At 29.7% G+C, this 13,604-nt stretch overlaps 1 protein-coding gene across 4 annotated transcripts in view; it reads left to right on the forward strand.

Annotated features, from left to right (window-relative positions):
* mino (glycerol-3-phosphate acyltransferase mino) overlaps positions 1–13,604 on the forward strand; it is a 44,192-nt gene that overhangs the window by 21,173 nt on the left and 9,415 nt on the right. For all 4 annotated transcript variants that reach the window (XM_085203026.1, XM_085203023.1, XM_085203024.1 and 1 more), the window contains 5 exons: positions 854–1,001; positions 1,939–2,052; positions 11,418–11,582; positions 12,297–12,478; positions 13,157–13,393. In XM_085203026.1, the coding sequence (XP_085059152.1) occupies positions 867–1,001; positions 1,939–2,052; positions 11,418–11,582; positions 12,297–12,478; positions 13,157–13,393 (833 nt within the window). In that variant the 5' untranslated portion in view covers positions 854–866. The remainder of the gene's footprint in view (positions 1–853; positions 1,002–1,938; positions 2,053–11,417; positions 11,583–12,296; positions 12,479–13,156; positions 13,394–13,604) is intronic.

A 13,604-nucleotide genomic window follows, 5' to 3' on the forward strand; every position in this document is an offset into this window, starting at 1 on the left:
CCTATCCTGCTGTGCGCGGAATGTGAAGTGTAAAGCTGATTTTATTTTAATTAATAATCTGTTACCAATTTATGGATACACTAAATTATTTTTTTAATGACAATAGGGGTAAAAGACATAAAATTATATTAATTATTATGATATTTGTTATACATAGGTAAGCTATAATTTACATAAACATTGAGTATCTATTGAAAAACCATTATCTTCTAAATAGACTATAATTTTGATATATTAAACTTTTTAATGTACATAGAATTATGATAATTGTTAAAGCAATTCCAAATTGATTATATATATTAAGACATATTATTAAGAATATCTTCTATATTATGAACTTTGGACTTATTGAATCCCTTATCGGATTTACATATAAAATATACCTACTTATGTATATTTTATATGTATTTTATATGTAATTATTTTAGGAATTTTGCTCGTTTTTAACGATTGCAATGATATTCTGTGAGCTAAGGATGAGATACAAAGATCGATTATTTTTATTTTCATACTTTTTACTCATTTTGTGACACAAAGAGTAAGAATTCCGCGAAAAATTACTTATTTATTTTTTATTTAATGCTCTAAAATAATTTCGTGCTAAGTGACTCTTCTTCATTGCCTTGTCAAAAGGGATATAATATCCTGTATAGCTTGCATAGCAGAATGTGGGGAGCGGAGTGACTTAACACTAGATTCCCTCTGCGTACCCTGCTGTGTGCAGGATACAGCGTGATAAAATTTAATTCAAATTGTTAGATACTTTTCGAGGCCAGCTTTATAATAAGTCTAAAGTATTATATATATATATATATATATATATATATATATATATTATGTTTGTTTGTTACAGTCGTGTAGCTGATATGCTAGAGGTGGTCGGCGAGAGGGTGGGCGGGTGGTGTGGTGGTAATCGCGACTCTACGTCCTTGCGACAGGCGGTGCGCGCGCGCCGCCGACAACATGCCGAAGTCTATACTAAGCTCGATGCTGAACTTACGGTAAGCAAAAGTATAGTATAAACTAAACGTTTTTATCACGTTTTATATAAACGGTTTTTTATTCTTCGTGCAAAGTGGGCAGCTTTTCTTTTTTTTTAGTTTGTATATACATATATATGGTACGTCCAATTTTTTTTAATAATATAATTTGCCGGTTCATATGTGTGTAATTTCGTCGAAATCTACTTGTGTTTACTATTTTGTTTCTAGGGATTTAACTTAAAATTCTGTTCTTACTTCGTCGTTCTTATATAATACTTATTGCACTTTATATGTACCTAATATATAAAGATATATTTTTATGTTTAAAATATATACAAATATGTTAATATTTAACTTAAGTAATGTAAATTTTTTGCGTTGTTTTTTTTTGGAAATATTAAAGATTTTTCTAGAGATAATAATTTGCTTCTTCATATTAAATTTGCTTCTTATTTAATACATTTTTTGCTACGCGCTAATTTACTTTAATTTGTTATTATTTATATGCGGTTTAAATTTTCACATTCGTTCGTCATTCACGAGCACTTCTATGCGCACGCGCAAAGCATGGTAACGCAAGTATTATTGCACTGCTTGTGAAACTGGTGCCATCTTATATAACTCACATTTATATTGTCATCCTGTTCAACAGTATTGTTCATATATTAATAAAATAACAGTTTGATGGGGTTTTTTTTAGGATTTTTTTTACAGAATAGAGAGTTTGTAATTTAGTTCCTTCTCATTTTTATTTCTATTAAAGAATAATTTAATAATTTAATAAAATAACAAATAAAAAATAATTTATGTTATTATATAAAGGTCGTTTAAGGCAATAGTTCTTAGTAATATGTAAACATAAATTAAATTCTTTAGAAACTAGTAATTTAAATTAGTTAAGGTCAGCAAATCAGCGAGCGTTCTACTTGTACTTATATTAAAACATTGTCAACAGACGAGAGCGTCGTCGCTATATCGTCTAAAAGAAAGTCCTCAAGTGCCGGCGCCGCAGCCGGAGACACGGCCGCCAGCTGGTCTGGCGTGTTATCGGTGCGCACCTTTGTCTAGGGTAAGTGGAAATAAGTATGAAAATTAAATTAAATCAACTTCACACTGTACCCCGCACACAGTAGGGTAGGCAGAGGGAACCTCGTGTTAACACACTCTGTTCCCCACTTTCTGCCGAATTCTGGAGGCATTGCGTGTAGAGTCGCAGAACTCAACGCCACGGTTTGCCTCGACCCAGAACGAAGAAATCAAATGTATTTCAATTTCGAAATAAATAGAGAAATAAGAAAATAATTATTTATATCTTAATTAAGTTCTTGGACTTTTTTATTTCTTGGATTTTTTTATTATTATTTTACATATTATTGCTGTTGTGAAATAATAGCTTTTTGTATTATTAATTACTATAAGAACTTAATGGTTCCGATGAACTCTCAACATGTCTGCGGCGAAGTCCAAAAGGATTTATGCTTTTAGTGCGTATGTGTGCATATCCATTTCTTTGTTACGTGTACCTGTTAAACCTGCGAACTGATTTGGATAAATTATAGGTTGTCGTTGTTTTTGTCTTGATAGCATGAGTGTTAGTGCATACATTTATTTAGTTAAAGCAGACTGGATGGATGGATGGATCTTGTTGATTATTATAATATTATTATAGTAGAAGCCATACTAATATATAATTTAATTGCAACTTTTTTAGTTGACGTATTTAAAAAAACACGTGGCACACAATGGCGTGAGACTTAGATTATCTGATAACTGAATTTTTAGTAATCACGTGTATTATATCGTGAACTCTTCAAGTCACGTTTGTGTCTTTGTTGATGCCGTATTTATTGTTAACTTACTCTAAGTAGTTTTTAAGTAAGTTTGTTTAGTGTATTATTTTTTTTATTTTAAATGGATATAACTTTTAGTTACGTAGTGGGTAGTAGTATCCAAAATAAAAACACTTTTCCAATTTGAATTAGTAGTTCCTGAGTTTATCGCTATAAACCATACGAACGTTTCAGTTTTGAAATATTAGTACCTACTCATATAGATTTTTTTTTCTTTAGGCGAATTGTGCAAACATATAATTAAGTAGGTGTTGTGGAAATATCGTTGAAGTTAATACACACGACGGAATTGGACACCGCAATTTGAGCCACCAAGTAAAATTGTGGACTAATAGTTTAATTTTAAAATTTATTTCTTATTATATAAATTTTAATTTCTTTGTTGTCTCTATTCCATATATTTTCTAATTTCAAGTCTACTCTCAAGGTAATAGTTTAAAACTTTTTCCTTCAATTTTTGCTTTTATACATCTAAAACAATACAAATTTAAAAAACAATTCATAGAATTGCAAAGTAACCTTACCTTCATAGTGCACATGTAGCGTGTTAATAGGCAAATACAATAAAATGTAATTGTGCAAATTTACGCAGTTACTTCTGCTCAAACATACATACATATATACATGCATACATATAATATCGATTCCTTCATTAAGATATATAATTAAATTTAATATCTTAATTTTTTTACGGAGCCCTACAAACAGCCGAATCGATAATCAACTCTTTTACAGTAGTCACTTAATGGGTCATAATCAGAAAAGTGGACATTTTCGAATTTGTAACGTAACTGATAAGTAACAATACTGATAATGTTTGTTACGAAACTGATGTCATAAGGCATTATACACAACAAACTAAGAATATTATATGAATAAAACTATTGTTTTTTTTTATTTAATGAGAAACATAAATGTAAAACATAACAAAGTGACAATATTAACAATATAATAATGCTAGTTCGTAACGTAATAAACTTATATTTCTAGAGATCACAAAGTTAATGATAAAATTAAATCCACTTTAAAATATATCAAAATTTGAGTCGTTATCACTGGAATTAACTTTGTAAGTGTTTTTTCCGCATATTTTATATTTAATAGGATTGGTCTGTTTAAGACGTTCTCTATATCTTTATTGTCTTTCAGCATTTGACATAGGAGCCATGATGCTTACAGAAAATAAAAAAAATATGTATCAATAGGTATTTAATAATATTTCTTGTTTATTGTTTAGATCTTTAACAACGCTAGTACAGAACGTATTTGTTTTTAAATAAAAGCCTCACCCGCTTGAGCTACATATTTATTAATTCACTATCTCCAGAGAAAAAATTGTAATTACAAAATCACAACTAATTTCAGGAAGAATAAAAAAATGTTTTTAACTAAATCGGTTAAGCCGTTTCTGAGATAAGCGTGCACAAACACATTAGACAAACAAGCAAACAGGCAAAAAACTTAAAAATAATTATTTTTAGTTACTTTACGTTATCAAAAGTCACCAATTATTTTTTTCATATGCCAGCAATTTTTTTTTTATATACATATCTTCCGATGGTAACGTAATTATGAACTAGGTTTCATATTTTCTCAGTTTCGTTACGTAACGAAATATAACAAAATTGAGAATAACGTCTGAGAAATTCTAACCGTTTTAAATATTTGCTTATAAGCCACGTGTTGCATGTGCAAGCACTGAAGTTCTTTTTTGAGATTTTATAAAAAGAAGCAAATAACATAAACAAGAAAACGAAATTATAGAATACTTACTAAAATAAAAGCCGTTTATAACCCTGAGATGTAATTTCACGCATTCACTCTAAAACATTTGAACCCCTCAACTGCTGCGAGAACACTACTGGTTGTAGCTACGACAGCATTGACTTTTACAATAATGGTGCCACAATAAAAACTAATATTAAATACCATTCAAAATAATTGCGTTCATATTTTAATTGTACGTTACTAGCCCTGAGTAACAAAAAGACAATATTTTGGGACAAATTTACTTAATTCATATATATTATTTATTAAATAATGTATCAATAAAAGTAGTTCTATTTAATATTATGCATAAAGCAAAGTAATATAAACATATCTTAAATCAAATGAAACCATAAATATTCGTAACAAATCCATTTCTAAAAAGTAAAGTGGTGAATGGGACACGAAAAATTGTATGGAAGCATTTTGAAAGGTTTTTTGCAACTAACAAAAAATACTATTATTAGCCTTAATACATTTAAAATATTACAAAAATCTTTAAGTTAATAAGTAAATTTATCTTAAATGGCAAAATATTTAAATTATCTTTAAAATTGTATTTTTAAAACGCATTCAAAGTAGCGGGACAAGAAAAGACACAAAATGTACACTTTTTCTGATTATGACCCTTATATATTGAAAGTGTTTTTAATACAATTGATTGCGAAATTTTTTGTCATATCATTTAAATGTGTTTATAAATTGTTTTAATCTTTGAAATATAATAGCAATCATTTGTTTGTTTTACTTTGTCTGTCTATATATATAAATATAAAATCGAAAGGTCACTCACTCATCACGAAATCTCAGAAAGTACAAGTGTTAGGAATCTCAAATTTTGCATAAGAGTTATTTATAGGACGTAGGTGCTCGCTAAGACGGAAATTTGCAATATTTGACTTCTAAGGTGTTGTTTTTGGGGTTGAAAGTTTGTATGAAACTTCGTTACTACAAATGCTAGGAGTCTCAAATTTTGCATGGACGTCACGTAGGTACTCATGGAGACAGAAATTAATAATAACGTTGCTTACGCAGGCGAAGCCGCGGTCGGGCCGCTAGTATTTTATATTTTTCACTAAATTTGTAGAGTTTACAAAGGATTTTTTGTGTTAACTTAATAAAACAATATAAAATCCTGCGCAATTCGTCACGGTTGCATACTTCTATCGTTTTTTTACTATAACAAAGACGATGTACATGATTTTATTATTCTTATTTTTTTTGCTTTTGAGCACTATTTTATTTAATTTTAAATTAATTAAGAATAAACAAAAAAGCATTAAATAATATTTTATATGAAAAAGTATTTAAATTGTTATCGTTATCGTCTAGTTTTATATAATAGAATTGTAAAATGGAATTTTAAATACACTATAATGTACAATATTACATGCGGGATATATTTGTTATAAAATCAAATGGTTTTATTTAAGGATTTTTTATTCAGGGTTCCGCACTCAAGGTCAAAAGGGTAAACGAGGCCCTATTACTAAGACTTCTCTGTCCGTCCATCCGTTTGTCATCAGACTATATCCAATAAACCGTGATAGTTGTTAGACTGTTAAAATTTATATAGATGATGAATTTATATACAAACCAGCTGAACACGTTCTTCTTCATTCTCACCGTGACTTCCTCGCTAGTAATTCTATGCCATTTTGTGAATCTCTTTATTGCGGATTCGTTCAGCTAAGCTAACTCTACATATCTTACGAAGAGTTCGCATCTCCACGGCATTCATCTTTCTTTCATTCTTCTTCTGTAATATCCAGATTTCGCTGTCATATAACAGCATCGGTACCAATACTGCATTGTGTTAGTGGGCCCCGCTTGTTATTTAATATGAATTTGAAATGTCAAAAATTATAATATAATATTATAATATATTAAAAATAATAATATATGATTTTTTATCATAGACTATAGTAGTTCATTGGCCATGACGCTGAATTTGTTAATGAGTAATGACCTAGAGCATAATCTACGAGACGTCGAATCTGTGCAATTAAGAAAACAGGTTCGCCTTTTAAATTGAATTTTGATGTTTACAAGTTTATTATAGCAAAACACTTATTTAATATAGTGTTATATAAGAAAATGGCCTTTTAGTGTTGATGCTTGAGAGCTTTTAAAGTTCTACAATAAAAAAATAGTATATGAAACAATTTTTTTATTATATTAAGAATTTAATTATTATTTTTAAGTTATTGCAGTGAAAATGTTAAATTTATATATATTAATTAGCTATATAAACGTAATATTCGGTTTTAAAACGAAAAGTTGTGGCAAAAAATAGGCGTAGTATAAGGTCGTTGTACGAAATCGCAAAATGGCAGGCGGAATGCCTAACGGTTAACCAAATTACACATCAAGAACTTAAAAGCTGATAATATGATGTAATCGTTGCAAGGCATTTTACTTAAAAATAAATTAAGAAAAAAAATGCCTTAAATACATTCTGATATAGAAATATTTGTAGTTTAATTAATTCTGTTCATCTAATTTAATTTTATAGATATTACGTATTAAATGGCGGAATCCAAGCTCTGGCTTTGACCAGATCAGACCGGAGCAAAGAAATAAAAATAATTCATTCCCACAAATAGGAATAGAACCCACCACATTGACAAATAAAACTATATGTGAAAAAATATTTAGCTTGCCTTCAGATTTCGAATAAACTCGTGCGCATTGCTCGTAAATCTTAATACGACAAGGATGCAATACAATATGCTAATATTGTTAGTTATCCGCCTTTATTTTTACAACTTTTAAGTGAATTTAAATTTAAATCTACTTATTAGTTTACAATTTAAATGTATCACCTGTCACGGGGTATGTCACGGCCATTTCTATATGTTAGGTAGTTGTGCGTATTCCTCTCTCGTACTGCTGTGATTGCATGCCTTGGGGACATATTGTTTTATATACTTTTCCTCATCTACTGCGTTTGTTCTAAATAAATACCTAGATTTAATATATATATTTTTAGCTTTATAGCAGAGTATGCAGAGGTAGAACCTAGTGTACCCGAACAGAATTTTCTAAAACTTAATTTTCGGCCACTCATTGCGCAATGCAATGAGTGGCCGCGCTCTGTCTTGTTAGCACAGCAAGGAAATGATAATGGAATCCACATCATACACGTTAAATATTATAGTTAAAAGAGGTAGCCAAAGCAAAAGGTGACTGACTGTCATTGCCTGAACACGCAATGCCTGAAAATTCAGCGGAATATGGAAGAAGGGGTATCTTAACACTACGTTTTCTCTGCATATCCTACTATATGAGTAAAACAGCGTGAGTCTGAAAGAAAAAAGGAATACCCATGTCAGATTTTTGGCGAACTGATGTAATTGGCTATATAAAGTGTAACCGGCCATACCTACTTGAATGCGTGCACGTTTCTATCACAATTAGATGAAAAATGAAATAAGGCTTTATATTTAAAAAATATATATAAAGCCTTAATTTATTTTTTAAAATATAAAGCTATATTTTTTTAAATGGAACGTTATTTGCATCGTTGTAATTGTATTGTTGATACAAATTAATAATTGAAACTACGTTCAGAACTCATTTCAAAACGTCAATTTTTTAGGTTGTCCTCTGTTCTTTCACAATTTTTCAATAATTTTAATATATAAAAACGTGTTATAGTTGATATTAGATATAGCTATTATAGAGATTTAATACTATTCTTTAATAGCAGAGACCTTCGCATGTTAATTAATCAAGTATGAGAAAATATAACAATAATTGTAGATTACCAAGACAAAGCAATTGTAGGAATGTTAAATGAAATTTTTATTGTTGACTATTGTGAACAAGTACATATGCACATATTGATATAATGAACATTTCAAAAAGAGGGAATTATAAAGTTATAAGTGTTGAAAAAAAACTTAAAAAGAAAAAAAAAAAAAAAAACTATAATAAATAAATTTTTATCTGAACAATGCCGACTAGTTTTTTTTTTAAATACAAATTATGTTGGCGTGAGTTTAACTGTTGTCATCTCAGCTCACTGTCAAGTTATCTTATTTATTTTTGAATAAGTGTACCTGAACAGTTCGAGATTGTACCTCTAAAGTCTAGATTAACATTTTCTTTTATTTTTGTTACAAATGTCCGTTAATTAGAATTAAAAAAAAACGTTTATTAACTATTTTCTAGATTAAATATATGTACATAATATACAAGGTTCTTATAATGCTTTAGCATTAAACACAAATTTTTAATTTTTAATAAATATTCATTTATAAGATTTAAAATCTTTCCGCTGTTTAACAACAATTCTAGTTTTTATTACTTGAAAGTTATGATTCTAATGAAAATTACTTATACTTTTTGTACCGATTATAATTATAATTGTAAAAAAATAATTAAGGTTTTTGCCATCTGTACATCAGATCCCATTAAGTCATATTTATATATATATATATATATATATATATATATATATATGCTTAAACGTAAATATTATTAGTGATATTGAAAAAAAAGATTAAGTAGATGTTTTATTTCGTTAAGCTGAGTAATTAAGATATTTTTTAAATAATTAAAAAAATACCAATAGTTAATAAAACATTGTTAAGTAATTGTTGAGGTCATTTTATATAGGTACTATTGATTTCTTATGAATCATTGACTTCTATCTACAATTTCATCTCGGTGAACTTCGTTACTGAGATGAGAAATCTATACTTCTGTCTTCTATGTCTTCTATACTGATAAGTTTGTTTATTTAAACGTTAAGATCTCTGGAACTACTTTTTGTTTGTTTTGTATGAAAGCTACATTCTTCAGGAGTGCTATAAATTATATAAAACTATAGTTAATTTTTAATTAGGCTGAAGATAAGCTGTGTCTTTAATAGCATGTAATGTGGACGTATACTTTTCGAGAAAATATAAAATAAAAATAATTCAATGATTTGCTTACGGCCGCAAGCCTAGGCTCGAGTCCCTTGCTGTTGATGCTATCCTGTCACTTTTCCAGGATTATGAAACCAAGTTGATCACGATTGAATGTATCAATCTTTTAGGAAATGCAGCATAATAAAAGTATTATAGGTGGTATGCGGGCGAAGCCGCGAATGGGCCGATTGTAATAATTAATATATCAAGAAACATCTTTATTTAAAATAATATTTATTGTATTATTACTTGAATGATTATTATTATTAATAGTTCACGCCTATTATAAATTTCTAAACATGACGCATTCATTGGCATTATGAACTACTAATACTCACGCTTTATTCATTCATATTGTATCTGTCGTTGGTAATGGCCGCTTTATTCCAAATTTAAACTCGCGCGGTGCACGTTACGTCGTATATGGTGGCGTGACATGCGCGGGCCAACCGCGTCCGAGCGAACGACGACCTCGCTATGTTGCATGATATTGATATGTTATATTATTAAATTTACATTATATTAATATTATAAGGCAAATTGAAAATTAAAAAATTATAATTATATTATAAGGCAAATTAAATCAGCTTTACGCTGTATCCCACACACAGTACGGTAGGCAGAGGGATCCAAGTGTTAAGACGGAACGTAGTGGCTGAACTCAACGCCGCGAATGAACGAACTTTGCTTCGACACCAGAGGGAAGCAACAGAAATATGTATAGCCACCAATAGCCACGACTGGCCTGTTATTATTATATTGATATTACTAAATATGTTATATGCTATATTGAAAATTTTAGAAATTATTTAATTATTGGTAATTATATTTTTATGATTTTTTATTTCATCGTGATCATTAACATTATTTTATTTATTTTGCAATAATAAATTTACATTGGTTCATTACTTTGGTTGCTTTGATTTTCAAATAAATAAATTATTTTATATAGATGATGAAATTAATGTATACAACAGAACTGTGCCTAGTATATAAAATAAGTAATAAATATTACATAATATAAATATTATAGCGACGTAACCACGCTATCATCTATAAATATGCTTTTATCTACTTGTTCCGATTTCAATCACTGCTACTCCTATAGATTTCCCTGAGAAAAAAAATCCACTCCACAATCAACCACGTGGTCTTGACCTCGTTAAACAAGTGAATCACGCGCTTAACAATATTTTCGGAATTTTCTAGCTATTAATGGAATTCATTGATGTATTTTGTTGTAAATATATTCCTTCACCTTCAATCAGTCAGCTTCACGCTGTGGAAACGAAAGCAGTTTAGATTAGTAAAAAAATCATCGTGTATCTCATGCGGTCGAAGCCGCGAGCTAGTTATCTAATTTAAACTAAATTCTGGGAAATCCAGAAAGGGGGGACTCAATTCATTCACAAATATCTTTGTTGTAGGCTATATAAATTTTCATAATATGATCTCGAAGCGCGCATTATTTAAACAGGTTTTTAAAACAATATACTTTAATATAATTCATGACGTCTTTAAAATATTATTACATAACATGTGTGTTTAATTTTAAAAAAACTCTTTATATATTCTAAAATCAAGTCTATTCAAATTTATATTTTATATATATTTAAATGAATGGACAAAATTGTAGAATTATTGTGCAGTTTCTGAAAACATTTTCTCTTACGTTTCTTTGCGAGCAGAAAATATCTATTAATGTAAAATTTTCTTTTGTCATATTGCATTAATTTACGTATAAGGTCGGTTACGTACGTATCATTAAATTGGTGAAAAATAAACTAAAATAATATACGACTCGTTTCTTTGTGACCTTCTCTCACTCATAGATGTGCTAGAACGATAAATATGTATTTTCTTATTCATTTGTAGTAAATATACATTTTATTTTACAGAACTCTTGGAAGGATCCAAAAACAGAAGAATCCGGTGCAGTCATTAATATTCTCAACATTGGAAGGCAAACCTTCGCAAATGGTGGGGTAGTTTCGCGTTATCTTTGCGATCTAGCACAGTGCGTCCACCTCATCAGCTATGATTATAACGACGTCGTGCCTAATGTCAGTATTAGTATCTATACATAACGAAATATTTAAAAACACATAAATAATGAATATTTACAGAAAATCTATCTCTCATTATTAATTTTTTTTTTAAAGAATTAAACAAATAATTGAATTATTCGACTCTACTTCGACTAGACTTAATTTATACAAAGTGAATCATTTGCTCACAGCTCATTATTGTTATAAGAAAACAATTAACTCTGCTACAGTTATGCTAAATATAACCTAGATACTTAAAACACAATTCTAATATATATTAGGTCTCTAGTCAACCTTTTTGTTGCAACTGAAAATTAAAACTTATATGAATACAAAGAATTTTAAGTTATCATTTCGTTCTATTATTTCTTTATAGAGTTACGTAATAATATGTATACTAAATAAATAATTGAAATTTATAGTTAAAGCGTATTTTATTATCTTAGTTTTTTTTTGATTTGCGGAAATTTAAATTCTTAAACATTTATTTTATATTTTATAAAATAATGAAAATGTGAATAAATTATTTTTTTATAAACAGTAGTGGCTTATAATTATTATAATATTCAAAAGAAACATTATATTGTAGTTTTTATAATTCACCTATTTTGAAATATTATATATCCATATATCTCTTAATTATAACTCCTTACTGTTTTTTTATTAAATTAAATTATTTTGTTAATAAAAACGAATAATTTATTTTGTCTTTAAATATTTTTATCGCAGGTGGTAAAAGATGAGCATTTTCAAAAAGCAATAGAGGATACAACTCGTCAAGAATTAAATTCTACAGCAAACGGACAACATGGCGAGGAGAAAACGTACGCTAATGTTAGAAAAAGGGTAGAAAATAGAGCTATGAAAGTCCTTCACGATATATCATCTTCTATGTCTAATAATATTTTAAGGTTAGTGCAAGTTTGATTTTGTCATAAACATTATTGAAATTTGTTCTATAGTCGGCTTGTCGACTTCTTGACTCGCTTGACTTCTTATTGTGCATTTTTGAGTTACCAGATATCCTATCGTAATGAGATATTTTGCCTGTGAACGAGATGATTGTGGGTATTGCTATATTTAATTTCCCCACTTGGGGAATTACTATATTTAAAATATTCACACAATGTCTGCTAAATATGGGAAGATTGAAAAATATATATTAGGCTGTATATAAAGACAAAAAACAAAACATAACAAATAAACACAGAACAGTCTAAAAATTGAGGACTAACCTTCATTCATATGACCCGCATAATTAAAATGGTAAGATAAATTCTTTACCGAGACCAGATAAAAAACTATGACGCAATAAAATGTTATAATACATCATCAGTTGGTTTTAAAATAAAACAAAAATAATAATTAAACACACAGCGTCTGTCCGTAAACTCAACGATTGTTGGTTCGATTCCCATTGGGGTAAGAAAACAAAACGCGGCGTTGAATTCCGCCATTTAACAAAACAATGTCTCGACAATTGAGAGAAAAGTAGAATACCGAAAAAGAGTCTTTAACACTAGGTAGCGTTAAATTATTATCGAAACATCTATATATTGGGCGATGTTAATCGACATTATCTCCCCTAGGTTAGTAGCATGGTTGTGTCACAAGGCGGTGCGCCGCATCGCGGGCGGCGGCTGCGGGACGCGCGCGGCTTGCGTGGAGCGCCTCCGGCGGGCGAAGGCGGCGGGCTTGCCGCTGGTGTTCGTGCCTCTGCACCGCTCGCACTTCGACTACATCCTGGTCACGTTCACGCTATACCTAACCGGCCTGAGACCGCCGTTGGTGGCTGCTGGTGATAACATGAGGATACCCTTCTTTGGGTGAGTCTATGGATAGTGGTTTGGCGTTCTGATTGTTACTTAAAACGTGGCAAGAATCGAACCCTTTCATTGGAAATCGTCCCGAGAGGCGCGGGTTTAAATCCATTACGTTTAAATTTCGATGTTTTAAAAATATGTTAGTACCTGTGGACCTTAATAGCGTTAAAATTATCCAAATACAATCGATTGGTAGAAGAACGAAGTCTATGAA

This window comes from Heliconius melpomene, chromosome 19, assembly GCF_056956725.1.
Source record: "Heliconius melpomene rosina isolate 202511_hmr_F chromosome 19, ASM5695672v1, whole genome shotgun sequence".
NCBI classification, from domain to species: Eukaryota; Metazoa; Arthropoda; class Insecta; order Lepidoptera; family Nymphalidae; genus Heliconius; species Heliconius melpomene.